A 9,424-nucleotide genomic window follows, 5' to 3' on the forward strand; every position below is an offset into this window, starting at 1 on the left:
AGGCAGGCTGCGCCGAGCCGTGGTTGGTTTTCAAAACCTGCCCCGCAAAGGGGGGGCCGCTGAGCTCATGTGAATAACCTGCTCTTTTCTCCAGCGCCCCGGACAAAACCGGCCTAACCGAGCGATCAGAGCCGGGCTTTCTTCCCTGCGATTCCACTTGGACCGTGCCAACTTCAACCGGTGGCCAGCTGGGTCTCTGTGCAGAAGTAAATTAACTGGAAAACCTCAGGCGGTGCTGCAGTCAACTGGAAAAGGGGACGGGGGGCGCCGGGGCGGGCGGCGCTCACGGCAGCCCGGGGGCGCACGGGTGGGCGCCGGGACCCGCCGGGCGGCGGAGCGGCCGCCGGTGAAAGGCGCTGAGGGGGTGCCGGCGGCCACAGCCCGGCGGGGACCCCCGGCCGGGCGCTGCCACCGGGCCGGGCTCAAGCCGGCAGCGGGCGGTCCCTGCCCAGGCCGTCCGGGCCTCGCCATGTTTTCATTTCTTTCCCATGGCCCCGCCAAACCCACGGGGAAATCGTAACGGCGAGAGCCGGCAGGGTCGAGACGGCAACTCTGCAAACCGCCCGGCCTTTCCCGTCCTGCCGTCACAACGCGCCGGGACAGATGTGGGGGGGCCGGTGGGCGATGGGCAGCCCCGGCATCCCGGCCTGGGGGAGCCCCGGCAGCCGCAGCCGCAGCGCCGGGGCTCGCTCCCTCCTCCCGGCCCCGGCATTGTCATTGAAAGCGGAATAAAACCCTGCTCTACTCTTTTCTTTTCTTTTTTTTTTTTTTTTTTTTTTTTTTTTTCCCCGCCCCGTGTAGAAAATGATCCACAAATTTACGGAAGAATACGAATTTATTTTTTTTTTCCTCCAGAATAGCTGGCCCTTTTCTCTCTCATGTCAGCGCTTCTGTTTGCTCTGCTGCAGTCCTGAAAAAAAAGCCGATTGTTTCTGGTCTGTTTAGATATGGAAATGATCGCGTCTAGATAATGAGTTTTAATTTAAACCAGTTGTTTCGGTATTGGGTCTAACTATTTACTCTAGACCCTTAGGAGGGCTCTTATTTTATTCGCTGTTTTCTCCTCGGAAAGCAGTTTCTTTCCCATAATAATGGTAACACTCTGCCCTCGATAACAGCTTGCGTTGCCCGCCGCTTAAAAAAAAAAAAAAAAAAAAAAGAAGTCAATACAGCCTAATTTAGGCTGAGACAAACCGCTCCGGGGGCCGGGTAGAAACTTTGCCTTGCCCGCTCACGGATAGGAGCCGCCAGCCCCGTTCCCAAACAAGCCGCCGCTTATTTTATTTGTATCCTTCTTCAACCCCCACAACAAAGTGGACAACTTCCATCGTTAAAAAAAACCAACCAACCAACCAAAAAAACCCGAAAACCCAAACACCCCCAACAAAAGCCAAACAACCAAAAACCAAAAAAACCCCAATCCTAACACAATCACAAAAAAAAACCAATCCACACCCAAAAACCCCTACTACTGAGATTAAACAAAAGATCCTGAAAATTATCTCCTTTTTTTTTTTCCTCTCCTCCTGCACCGTGGTTTCATTATTTAATCTCTGACGAGATCAGATTATCTGTACCCTTTAGTGAAGGCAGCAGACATCTTTAAACTGGTTTAATTGATTTATCTTTTTTTTTTAAACAGAAAGTGCATTACATTTAACTGGTCTTGCAAAGGGCTTTTCTTCTCTTTACAAACCGAATTCTTTTTAATATAAATTAATAAATGTTAAGATGCTATATCACGATATATCATCGTTATTAGCTTAAAAAAAAAGAAAACAATTTACATTCTATAGTATTCCGTATGATACAAAAGAAAACACACTTTAAATTCAATTACAGCAACTAAATGAATTTTTTTATATTTTGACTGAAAGTGGTCGTGACAATTCCCACCAGCTACTTTTTCCAACACGCGGTTGATTGGAAACGGTGTAAGTGAAAGCAAACTCTGTCCCTTCGCCCTTCGCCCTCCCCCCCCGCCTCCCCCCCCCCCGCCCCACGACCGCAACAGAAAGTGTTTCAAAAATACTAATAAATAGCACGCGAGGCCGCTGCAGTTTGGGCCGGAGGGGGGGGGCCAGTGGCGGCCACGGCGGCTTTAGCCTCGGCGGCCCCGGTGCCACCCGTCCCGGGGCTTCGGGGGTGCCCCCGGTGTGCCGCCGGTGCCGGGAGCGCGGGACGGTGCGGGCCGGGCGGGGGGCGGCGCCCCCGGCCCCGGCTGTACAAAAAAAGAAGGTATTTTACATTTTAAATATTCACATTAAGGAACGCCTACGGTCGCGGTGACTCACGGTTTATTTACAAAGAGCCGGCAACAGGCGGCCGCTGCCCCGCCGGTAGCGGGACCCGGCACCGGGGCAGCCCCGCCGCTCCCCACCCTACAACACGCGGGGCGGGGGTCCGCTCCGCCGGCAGTCCTCTCTGCCCCCCCTCCGGCTTCTACTCCTCCTCTTCCTCCTCCTGCCGGGCGCGTAGAGTCTAGAAAAATAGATCTGTACATCTCCGAACGCGGCGGCGGGCGGGGCGGGCTAGGCGGAGGCCTCCCCCTCGGGGGGGTGCAGCAGCAGCCCGCCGCCCCCCGGCTTGTGTTTCTTCAGCAGCTGCGTGATCTTCTCGTCGTCCGAGTTGGGGTCCAGGGGCTTGTTGTAGTCGTCGTCCTCCTCCTCGTTCTCCGAGGCGCCCTTCAGCCGCTCCGTCTCCGAGTCCTGCTTCTTCTTCGCCGTCGCCATCTCGGCCGCGTGCTTCTTCCGCCACTTGGTCCGTCGGTTCTGGAACCAGACCTGCCCCCGCCGCCACCGTCATCATCACCGGCACCACCGGCACCCGCGGCCGCTCGCCCCCCGCCGGCGCGGCCGAGCCCACCGGGCCGCCCCCGCCCCGCTGCCCGGCGCTTCCCCGTCCCCAGCGGGCGGCAGCGGCTCCCGCTCCACCAGCCGCCGGGCCGTTCCCCCGTCAACCGAAAGCAGCCGGAGCCCCCCGTCCCGGCACGGGTCCCCCCCCTCCCCCGACCGGCCAACAGCCGCCCCCAGCCCCGCGGCGGGGGGTGTGGGGGGGCACGACACGCATTTCGTGCTCAGCCCTTCCCCAGCCGCCCCTGCCCCGCCAGATGCATTCATTCGCTGGCAGGGCGCTGGCAGGGGAGGGGGTCATTTTCATTGTAGAGGCTGCAATAATTTATTCGCAGCCATTGGACATTTTTGCAGTGACAAAGGAGGGTCTCTAGATGGGTCTGAAAGCCTGAGCACCGCCGGGAGGCCCCTCTGGCCCAGCCCGCCTCGTGTCCCCGCGCCCGCGGAGCAAACGCCTCCCCCCGGCATGTCCCCGGGGGGCACAGCCCTGGTTCCCACCCCCTCGCATCCCCGCTTTGCCCGCAGCTCGGAGTTTAACTACAACGGGGAGTTGGGGCGGGACAGCCCGAGCGGGGTGCGCGACCCCAGCCCGCTTTGGGTGGGCTGCGGGCAGAAGAGCTATGCCCTGACACCCCCTCCCCCCCTTCCCACCCACCCCAGCACGGCGGCCACCCCCGTGGCGTTCAGCCTGAACGCACCGGGCTTCTCGGTCCTGCCTGGGTTTGTTAGGTTCGGGTTTTAAAACAAAATACGCTTTGAAGCATCCTTTTCAGCCCCGCCGGTAAGGCAACTGAGCGCGGGTTGCCGGTAGCTGCCGGGGGAGCCCTCGCCGCCCCGGCCCGCAGCACCCCCGGCCGCGCGAGCGAGCCCCGCTTTGCCGCGGCGGGGCCGGTCCGAGCCGGGCGCTTTGCGCTGCGCCAGCCCCGCACCGCTCTGTGCGGGAGCCGCTCCGCTCACCTTGACCTGGCTCTCCGTCATCCCCAGCGAATAGGCCAGCCGGGCTCGCTCCGGGCCGGCCAGGTATTTCGTTTGCTCGAAAGTCTTTTCCAGGGCGAAAATCTGCTGGCCAGAAAAAGTGGGTCTGGTATGTTTTCTCTTTCCGTCCTTATCCAGCAAAATTGAGCCTTGATCTGGCGGGGGGCGAGAGAAAGGGAAGGCACGGACAGACACGTTAATCTACGTATTTGGGAAAGCGCTTCGCTCTCAAGCGGCCCTGTGGGATGGGGAGGGGTGTCACTCCGGGGGGGTGGGTGGGGGGCTGTAACAAAACTGCTGCCTGGACAACGCCAGCCTCCCGGCTTCCCCTGGTTATTTTTCCTTTGAGGATTGAAAATCTGAGCGGGCAAACGATATCGTTTTCTAGAAAAGCTGCAGCCACTGCAAGCGGGCGGCAACGCAAAGTCCCGCTCTGGGAAAGTTTGTTCGCGCCCCGAAAACCAGCCCCGGCTCCGAGAGACCCGGGCGGGGACGGGGAGAGCAGGCGCCCCCCTCCACCCCGGGAGGCTCCCCGCTGCGCCGGCGAGAACCCGCATTTTACAGGGCTTCGCGCCGACCGAGGGGGAGGGAGAAGGCAGAGCAAACTTAGGAAACAAAAACAAAAGAAAGCGAGGCAAAGCCGGCCCTGGTTGGGGGGCCGGGAGGGTCTCGCCGCGATGCCGGGGCTGCCCGGCGCCCGGAGAGGACTCCGGCGGGGCTCTACGGGCCCGCTCCCCTCCGCTGCTCCGCCACGCTGGGTACTCACGGGGGGCGCAGGCGAGGCGGGCGTCCCTCCAGGGCGGGCTCTGCATCACCCCCGGCCAGAAGATGGGCGTCCGGCCGGGCAGCTCGGCCAGCGGCTTGGGGTAGCGCCCGGCGGCCACGGCGGCGGCGGCGGCGGCGGCACCGGGGCTGAAGTAGAGGGCGGGCGGCGGCGGCGGCGGCGGGCTGAGGCTGCCGAAGCGGGGTAGCCCGGCCAGCAGCCCGGCGGGCGCCGCCGAGGAGGCGGAGGGCGAGGCGGAGGCGAGCGCGGCGCCCGGCAGGGGCATGGAGGGCCGGCTGAGGATGTCGTTGATGCCGTGCGGGGTGGCGGCCGAGAGCTGCGGCGGGGCCGAGCCCAGCGCCGAGAGCCCGCCCGCGGCGGCGGCGGCAGCGGGCGCCTTGAGGCCGGGGGAGCCGAGCGGCGGCGAGGGCGAGGCAGAGGCGGGCGAGGCGGAGGCGGAGGAGGAGGAGGCGGGCCCGGCGGGCAGGGGGTACGCGGGGTACAGCGGCGCCTTCATCTCGGCCATGCTGTGCAGGGCGGCCAGCGGCGGGCTGCCCAGCAGGAAGGCGCCCTGCCGGGGCGCGCCGTCCATCTGCCCCAGCGCCAGCATCCCCGCGCCGCCGCCGCCAGGCCGGGGCGGGAGGCCCGGCCGGCCCCTAGCGCCGCGGGGCCCCGGCGGCCGGCCCGGGGGTGCCACCCGCACCGGGGCCGCGCATCCGGCCCGCGGGGGCCGCCGCCTCTAGCGGGGAGCTGCGCGCCCGAGCGGCGGCCCCGCCGCCCCGCCGGGCATCAGGGCTGCGCCTCGGCGGCCGCTGGCGGAGAGGAAAGCGGCGCTGCTCTCGGCGGGTGCCTATGTACGTGTATATGCGCAGTGTCCGTGCGTATACACGTATATGCCTCCTCTCCCCGTGCCTGCGAGGAGTTGGGGGCTCACAGCGGCGCGGGGGCCGCGCTCGCCGCCCCTGCCGCCTCCCCGGCGCCCCGCATCCCTCCCGGCGCGGTTCCCGCTGGCTGGCTGCCGGCGCGGCTGTCGGGGCTGCGGGCGCGGCTCGGGGCGCACTGCCGCGCCGCCCCGCTCCCTGCCTCCTTTAGCGGGGGCACGGCCGGCAGCGGGCGCGGCGGCGGCGGCGGCGGGCGGGGGCGGGGCGGCGGCCGGCCCTGCCCACCGCGCCGCGCCCGCCTCGCCAACTTCGGTCTCGCCTCGCTCTCCTCTCCTTTCATTTTCCCCTCCACTCTCTCTTCCCCTCTCCTCTCCTTTTTTCTTTTTCCTTTCCCTCTTTCCTCTCCTTTCCCTTTCCCTCTCCTCTTTGCTCTTCTTTGTCCTTTCCCTTTGCGTATCCTTTTTCTTTCCTCTTTCCTTCCAAGCTTTCTTTTTCTTTTTATTTTTTTTTCTCCCTCGTTTCCTTTTCCTTCTTTACTTGTTTTCTTTTTCCTCTCTCGTTTCCTTTTCCTTTTTTAATCTCTCGTTTCCTTTTCCTTCTTTTCTCTTTTTCCTTTTTTTCTCGTTTCCTGTTCCTTTTTTCCCTTTTTTCTTTTATTCTCTCATTTCCTTTTCCTCTCTCGTTTCCTTTTCCTTCTTTTCCCGTTTTCCTTTTCCTTTCCCGCTTCCTTTCCCTTTTTTTCCTTTTTTCTCATTTTCTTTTCCCTCTCTCATTTAATTTTGCGCTCTTTTCCTCTCACTTTCCTCTCCTCTCTCCTCATTCTCATCTCCCTCTCTTTACGTTTCTTCTTTCCTTTCCTCCTTTCCTTCCTCCTTTGCTTGCTTCCTTCCCTCTTTCCTTCCCTCTTTCCTTCCCTCTTTCCTTCCCTCTTTCCTTCCCTCTTTCCTTCCCTCTCTCCTTCCCTCTCTCCTTCCCTCTCTCCTTCCCTCTCTCCTTCCCTCTCTCCTTCCCTCTCTCCTTCCCTCTCTCCTTCCCTCTTTCCTTCCTTCTTTTCCCCTTTTCCCTTCCTTTCCCTCGCTCCCTCTGTCCCTGTGCCCGGTAAGCACTGCGGGGAGCGGAGCCGCCGCCGCCCCGGCGGCCCTGCCCCGGTGCCCGCCCCGCGTTCTCCTGCGCACCGGAGCGGCGCGTTGGTCCCGCCCGGCCACCGGCCGGTGCTGCGCACCCCAGGCCCGCGGTAACCAGCCCCCTCGACACTTGTCCCCAGCGCCCCCGGCTGCTCCCGGCTCTTCCTGACGCCTGGGGCTGGAAGGGAAAAAATCCCATGTGGCCCCTGACGAGCGTCCCGCGGAGGGGAGAGACGTGCAAACCCACCGTAAATAACTGTTACCCGGTGCTGGCTGCGCCCGAGCGCGTGTGCCTGGGTGAGCTGCATTTCCTCGGGTGTGGAATTTCGAGTCTTTTTTTTTTTTTTTTTTTTTTTTCCTTTTCTTTTGAGGACGGTAATTACGGATTTCAGATAAAGCCAAAGCAAGTCGATTCTTGACCTGCGACGGTGTTTCCTTCTATCCCTAATATCCCAGTTGCTTGGAATTGGTTTAGTTTAATTTACAAAGCCGCGAAAAACACTTGGAGAACGCGTAGGGCACGGTCTTGCCTGGCCGTAACTTTTGGCCGGCCCCCCGAACCGAGCCTCCGAGAAGCTCGCCTTTAAGTCCCTGGCTTCGATTTTTATTTTTTTTTTCCTTGGGTCACTTCTCAGATATTCTAAAACCAAAACAACAACAACAAAAAAGTCTTTTCTGGCGGGTTTCAGCGGAGCCGGCGAGCGCTCGGCCGCGGCAGCCCCGCACCGCCGGCCCCGCAGCTTCGGGCGCGCCAGGGCTCGGCTCGGGCAGCGGGGGGGAGGGGTGGTGGTGTGTGTGGCACCTGCATTTTAACTGGAAGGAGAAAAATGAAACTGGGTTTGGAGGCGTAGAGGCCGGTGCCCTGCGGGCCGGCACCCAACGGAGCTGCTTTTCCTCCCGCCTGCAGAGGAGATGGTGCGGGGGCCGGGGTCTGCGTCGGTGCGGCTGGGGATGGAGAGGCCAGAGGCTCCCTGCCCGAAGACCCCCGAGGGAACTTTTCCGGGGCGGCCACCGGCAGCGGCGGCAGCTCCAGCCGCCGCTCCGCGCTGGCGGCGGGGGGACCCCGGGGCCCCGAGCCCGCAGGGAGGGACCCGGCCGCCCTGGCCTGCTCCTGCGGTGGGTCCCTGCGGGGCCGCTCGGGGCTGCTGCGGGCAGGCGGCAGTGCGGATGCGGGGCTCAGCCTGCCCGGCCGGCGGCTCGCAGGCAGCAGCACCGCCCGCTCCGCTCGCCCCTTGCTCCCTCCCCGGCCGCAGCGGCAGCCCAGCGCCTCGGGGTTTGTGTTCTAGCGAAAGCAAAACAACACAATCCCTCCCGCACAAACCGCTTCTCCTTCCTTCCTTCCTTCCTTCTGGAATGAACGGATAGCGTCTCGAAAAAGAGCTTTTATTTGGGGGCCGCCTCGCGCAACTTCTTTCCTGAAAATAGCATCGCAGGTGAGATGGCGCCAATATGACTGACCCGTGCTTGAGAAATAGTTCGGATTCAAAAGCAGACGCCAGCATTACCTCCTTTCTGTGTCTTTGATAACTCTCACGCAGAAAGACTTGGAAATGGTGATATTTAGTTCCTTTTCCAGGCTCAGTTTTTGGTTCGCTTGAGCCCAGCCGTAGGCAGGCGAAGTTGCTCCGACGGCAGCTGGGGGCCGAGCTGAGCAGCGGGTGGGGGGCTCCGTTGGCAACCCAGCCCAGGCAGCGGGTGGGGGGCTCCGTCGGCACCCCAGGCAGCGGGTAGGGGTAAAACCGCCCCAACAACAAACTTAACGGGGAGAACAAACCGCAGCGGGAAAACGCCGCCGCCAAGCTGCTCCTTGAGCACCCGCGGGTACCGAACGGGCCCGCTGCGGCCGGGGGCTGCTCGTTAATACCCGCTTGCACCGTTTTCACATGGTCTCATCGTCCTTGCCGCGCATAAAGCAACCACCAAGTTAAACCACGAAAGAGAACAGCCGCCGGGCGAGCGGGGGGTGCGGGCGGAGAGGAGGAGAAACCGGGAAGGGAGAGCAGCTCCCTCGGGAACGCCGCGGGGCCTCGGGGAGGGACCCGGGGGGCGGCAGGGGCAGCGGGTCCCGAGGGGTCCCGGGGGCGGCGGCAGGGAGGGGCTCAAGTTGCGACGGAGACCCCGGTCACACAGAGGGGAGGCGAGAAGGAGAGGTGAATTAAGAAGAACACAGCAGGAGCGTTGTCAGAAGAAGCTGTAGTTATTTGCTTGCTCGTTTGAAGCGGAGGGACGAGTGCCCCAGCAGCTGCGCCTCTGAAAATCACCTTGGCTGGAATCGTCCCAGCATCTGACAGGAAAAAAAAAATAATCATGAGAACACCTACAATTAAAAGGTCCAAAGTGCGTTGGCATAGCGGGGCCAGGTATTCTTCAAGCTGACGACCCGAACTGCAGCTGGCTGCACCGTGCCACTTACGGTGTCCAGCTGTGCCAGGGGCTGTGCTGCCAAGGGCAGGCTGGCCCGGCCCTGTCCAGAGCTTTCAGCCTTCCAGCAGCGGAGGCAGATGCCAGGGACCCCACCTTGCCCAGCTTTTGCCCCACGAAGTCATCATGACTGGGAAAAGGGTCTGTCTGAACTAAGTCAAGTAATAGTTTTATTTAGCAAATAAAATGCTTTGCCATTACCGTAAGTTCTTGGTTGCAATTGAGCAGTCGGTTACTTTCTTAAAGTGATGGATAGGTATTTAGACACCTTGTTATTGTAGCAGCACTGTGAAGCCACTGAATCATTTGTTGCCTGCTCTACATGGTAGAAAGGAACGGAGCCAGGAAAGCCTAATGTTCTTCTGGGTGCTAATTCCAACTCTTAATCAAGATCTGATTACCAAAAAG

At 61.5% G+C, this 9,424-nt stretch overlaps 1 protein-coding gene across 1 annotated transcript; it reads right to left on the reverse strand.

Annotated features, from left to right (window-relative positions):
• Positions 1–2,003: 2,003 nt before the first annotated feature.
• On the reverse strand, positions 2,004–5,283 carry NKX6-1 (NK6 homeobox 1). The gene is made up of 3 exons (XM_037402090.1): positions 4,594–5,283; positions 3,810–3,982; positions 2,004–2,783 (listed from the first exon to the last, which is right to left on the reverse strand). The coding sequence occupies exons 1-3, from the start codon at positions 5,198–5,200 to the stop codon at positions 2,532–2,534; spliced, it is 1,032 nt and encodes a 343-aa protein (XP_037257987.1). The 5' UTR covers positions 5,201–5,283; the 3' UTR covers positions 2,004–2,531.
• Between the last annotated feature and the right edge of the window lie 4,141 nt (positions 5,284–9,424).

This window comes from Falco rusticolus, chromosome 1 (genome assembly GCF_015220075.1).
Source record: "Falco rusticolus isolate bFalRus1 chromosome 1, bFalRus1.pri, whole genome shotgun sequence".
Taxonomy (NCBI): Eukaryota; Metazoa; Chordata; class Aves; order Falconiformes; family Falconidae; genus Falco; species Falco rusticolus.

Coding starts and splice junctions, on each gene's coding strand:
- NKX6-1 (XM_037402090.1), bottom strand. CDS start 5,200: ATGCTGGCGCTGGGGCAGATGGACGGCGCGCCCCGGCAGGGCGCCTTC. Junction 3,983..4,593: donor CCGCCTCGCCTGCGCCCCCC/GTGAGTACCCAG, acceptor GCCCCCCGCCAG/ATCAAGGCTCAATTTTGCTG. Junction 2,784..3,809: donor TGACGGAGAGCCAGGTCAAG/GTGAGCGGAGCG, acceptor CGGCGGGGGCAG/GTCTGGTTCCAGAACCGACG.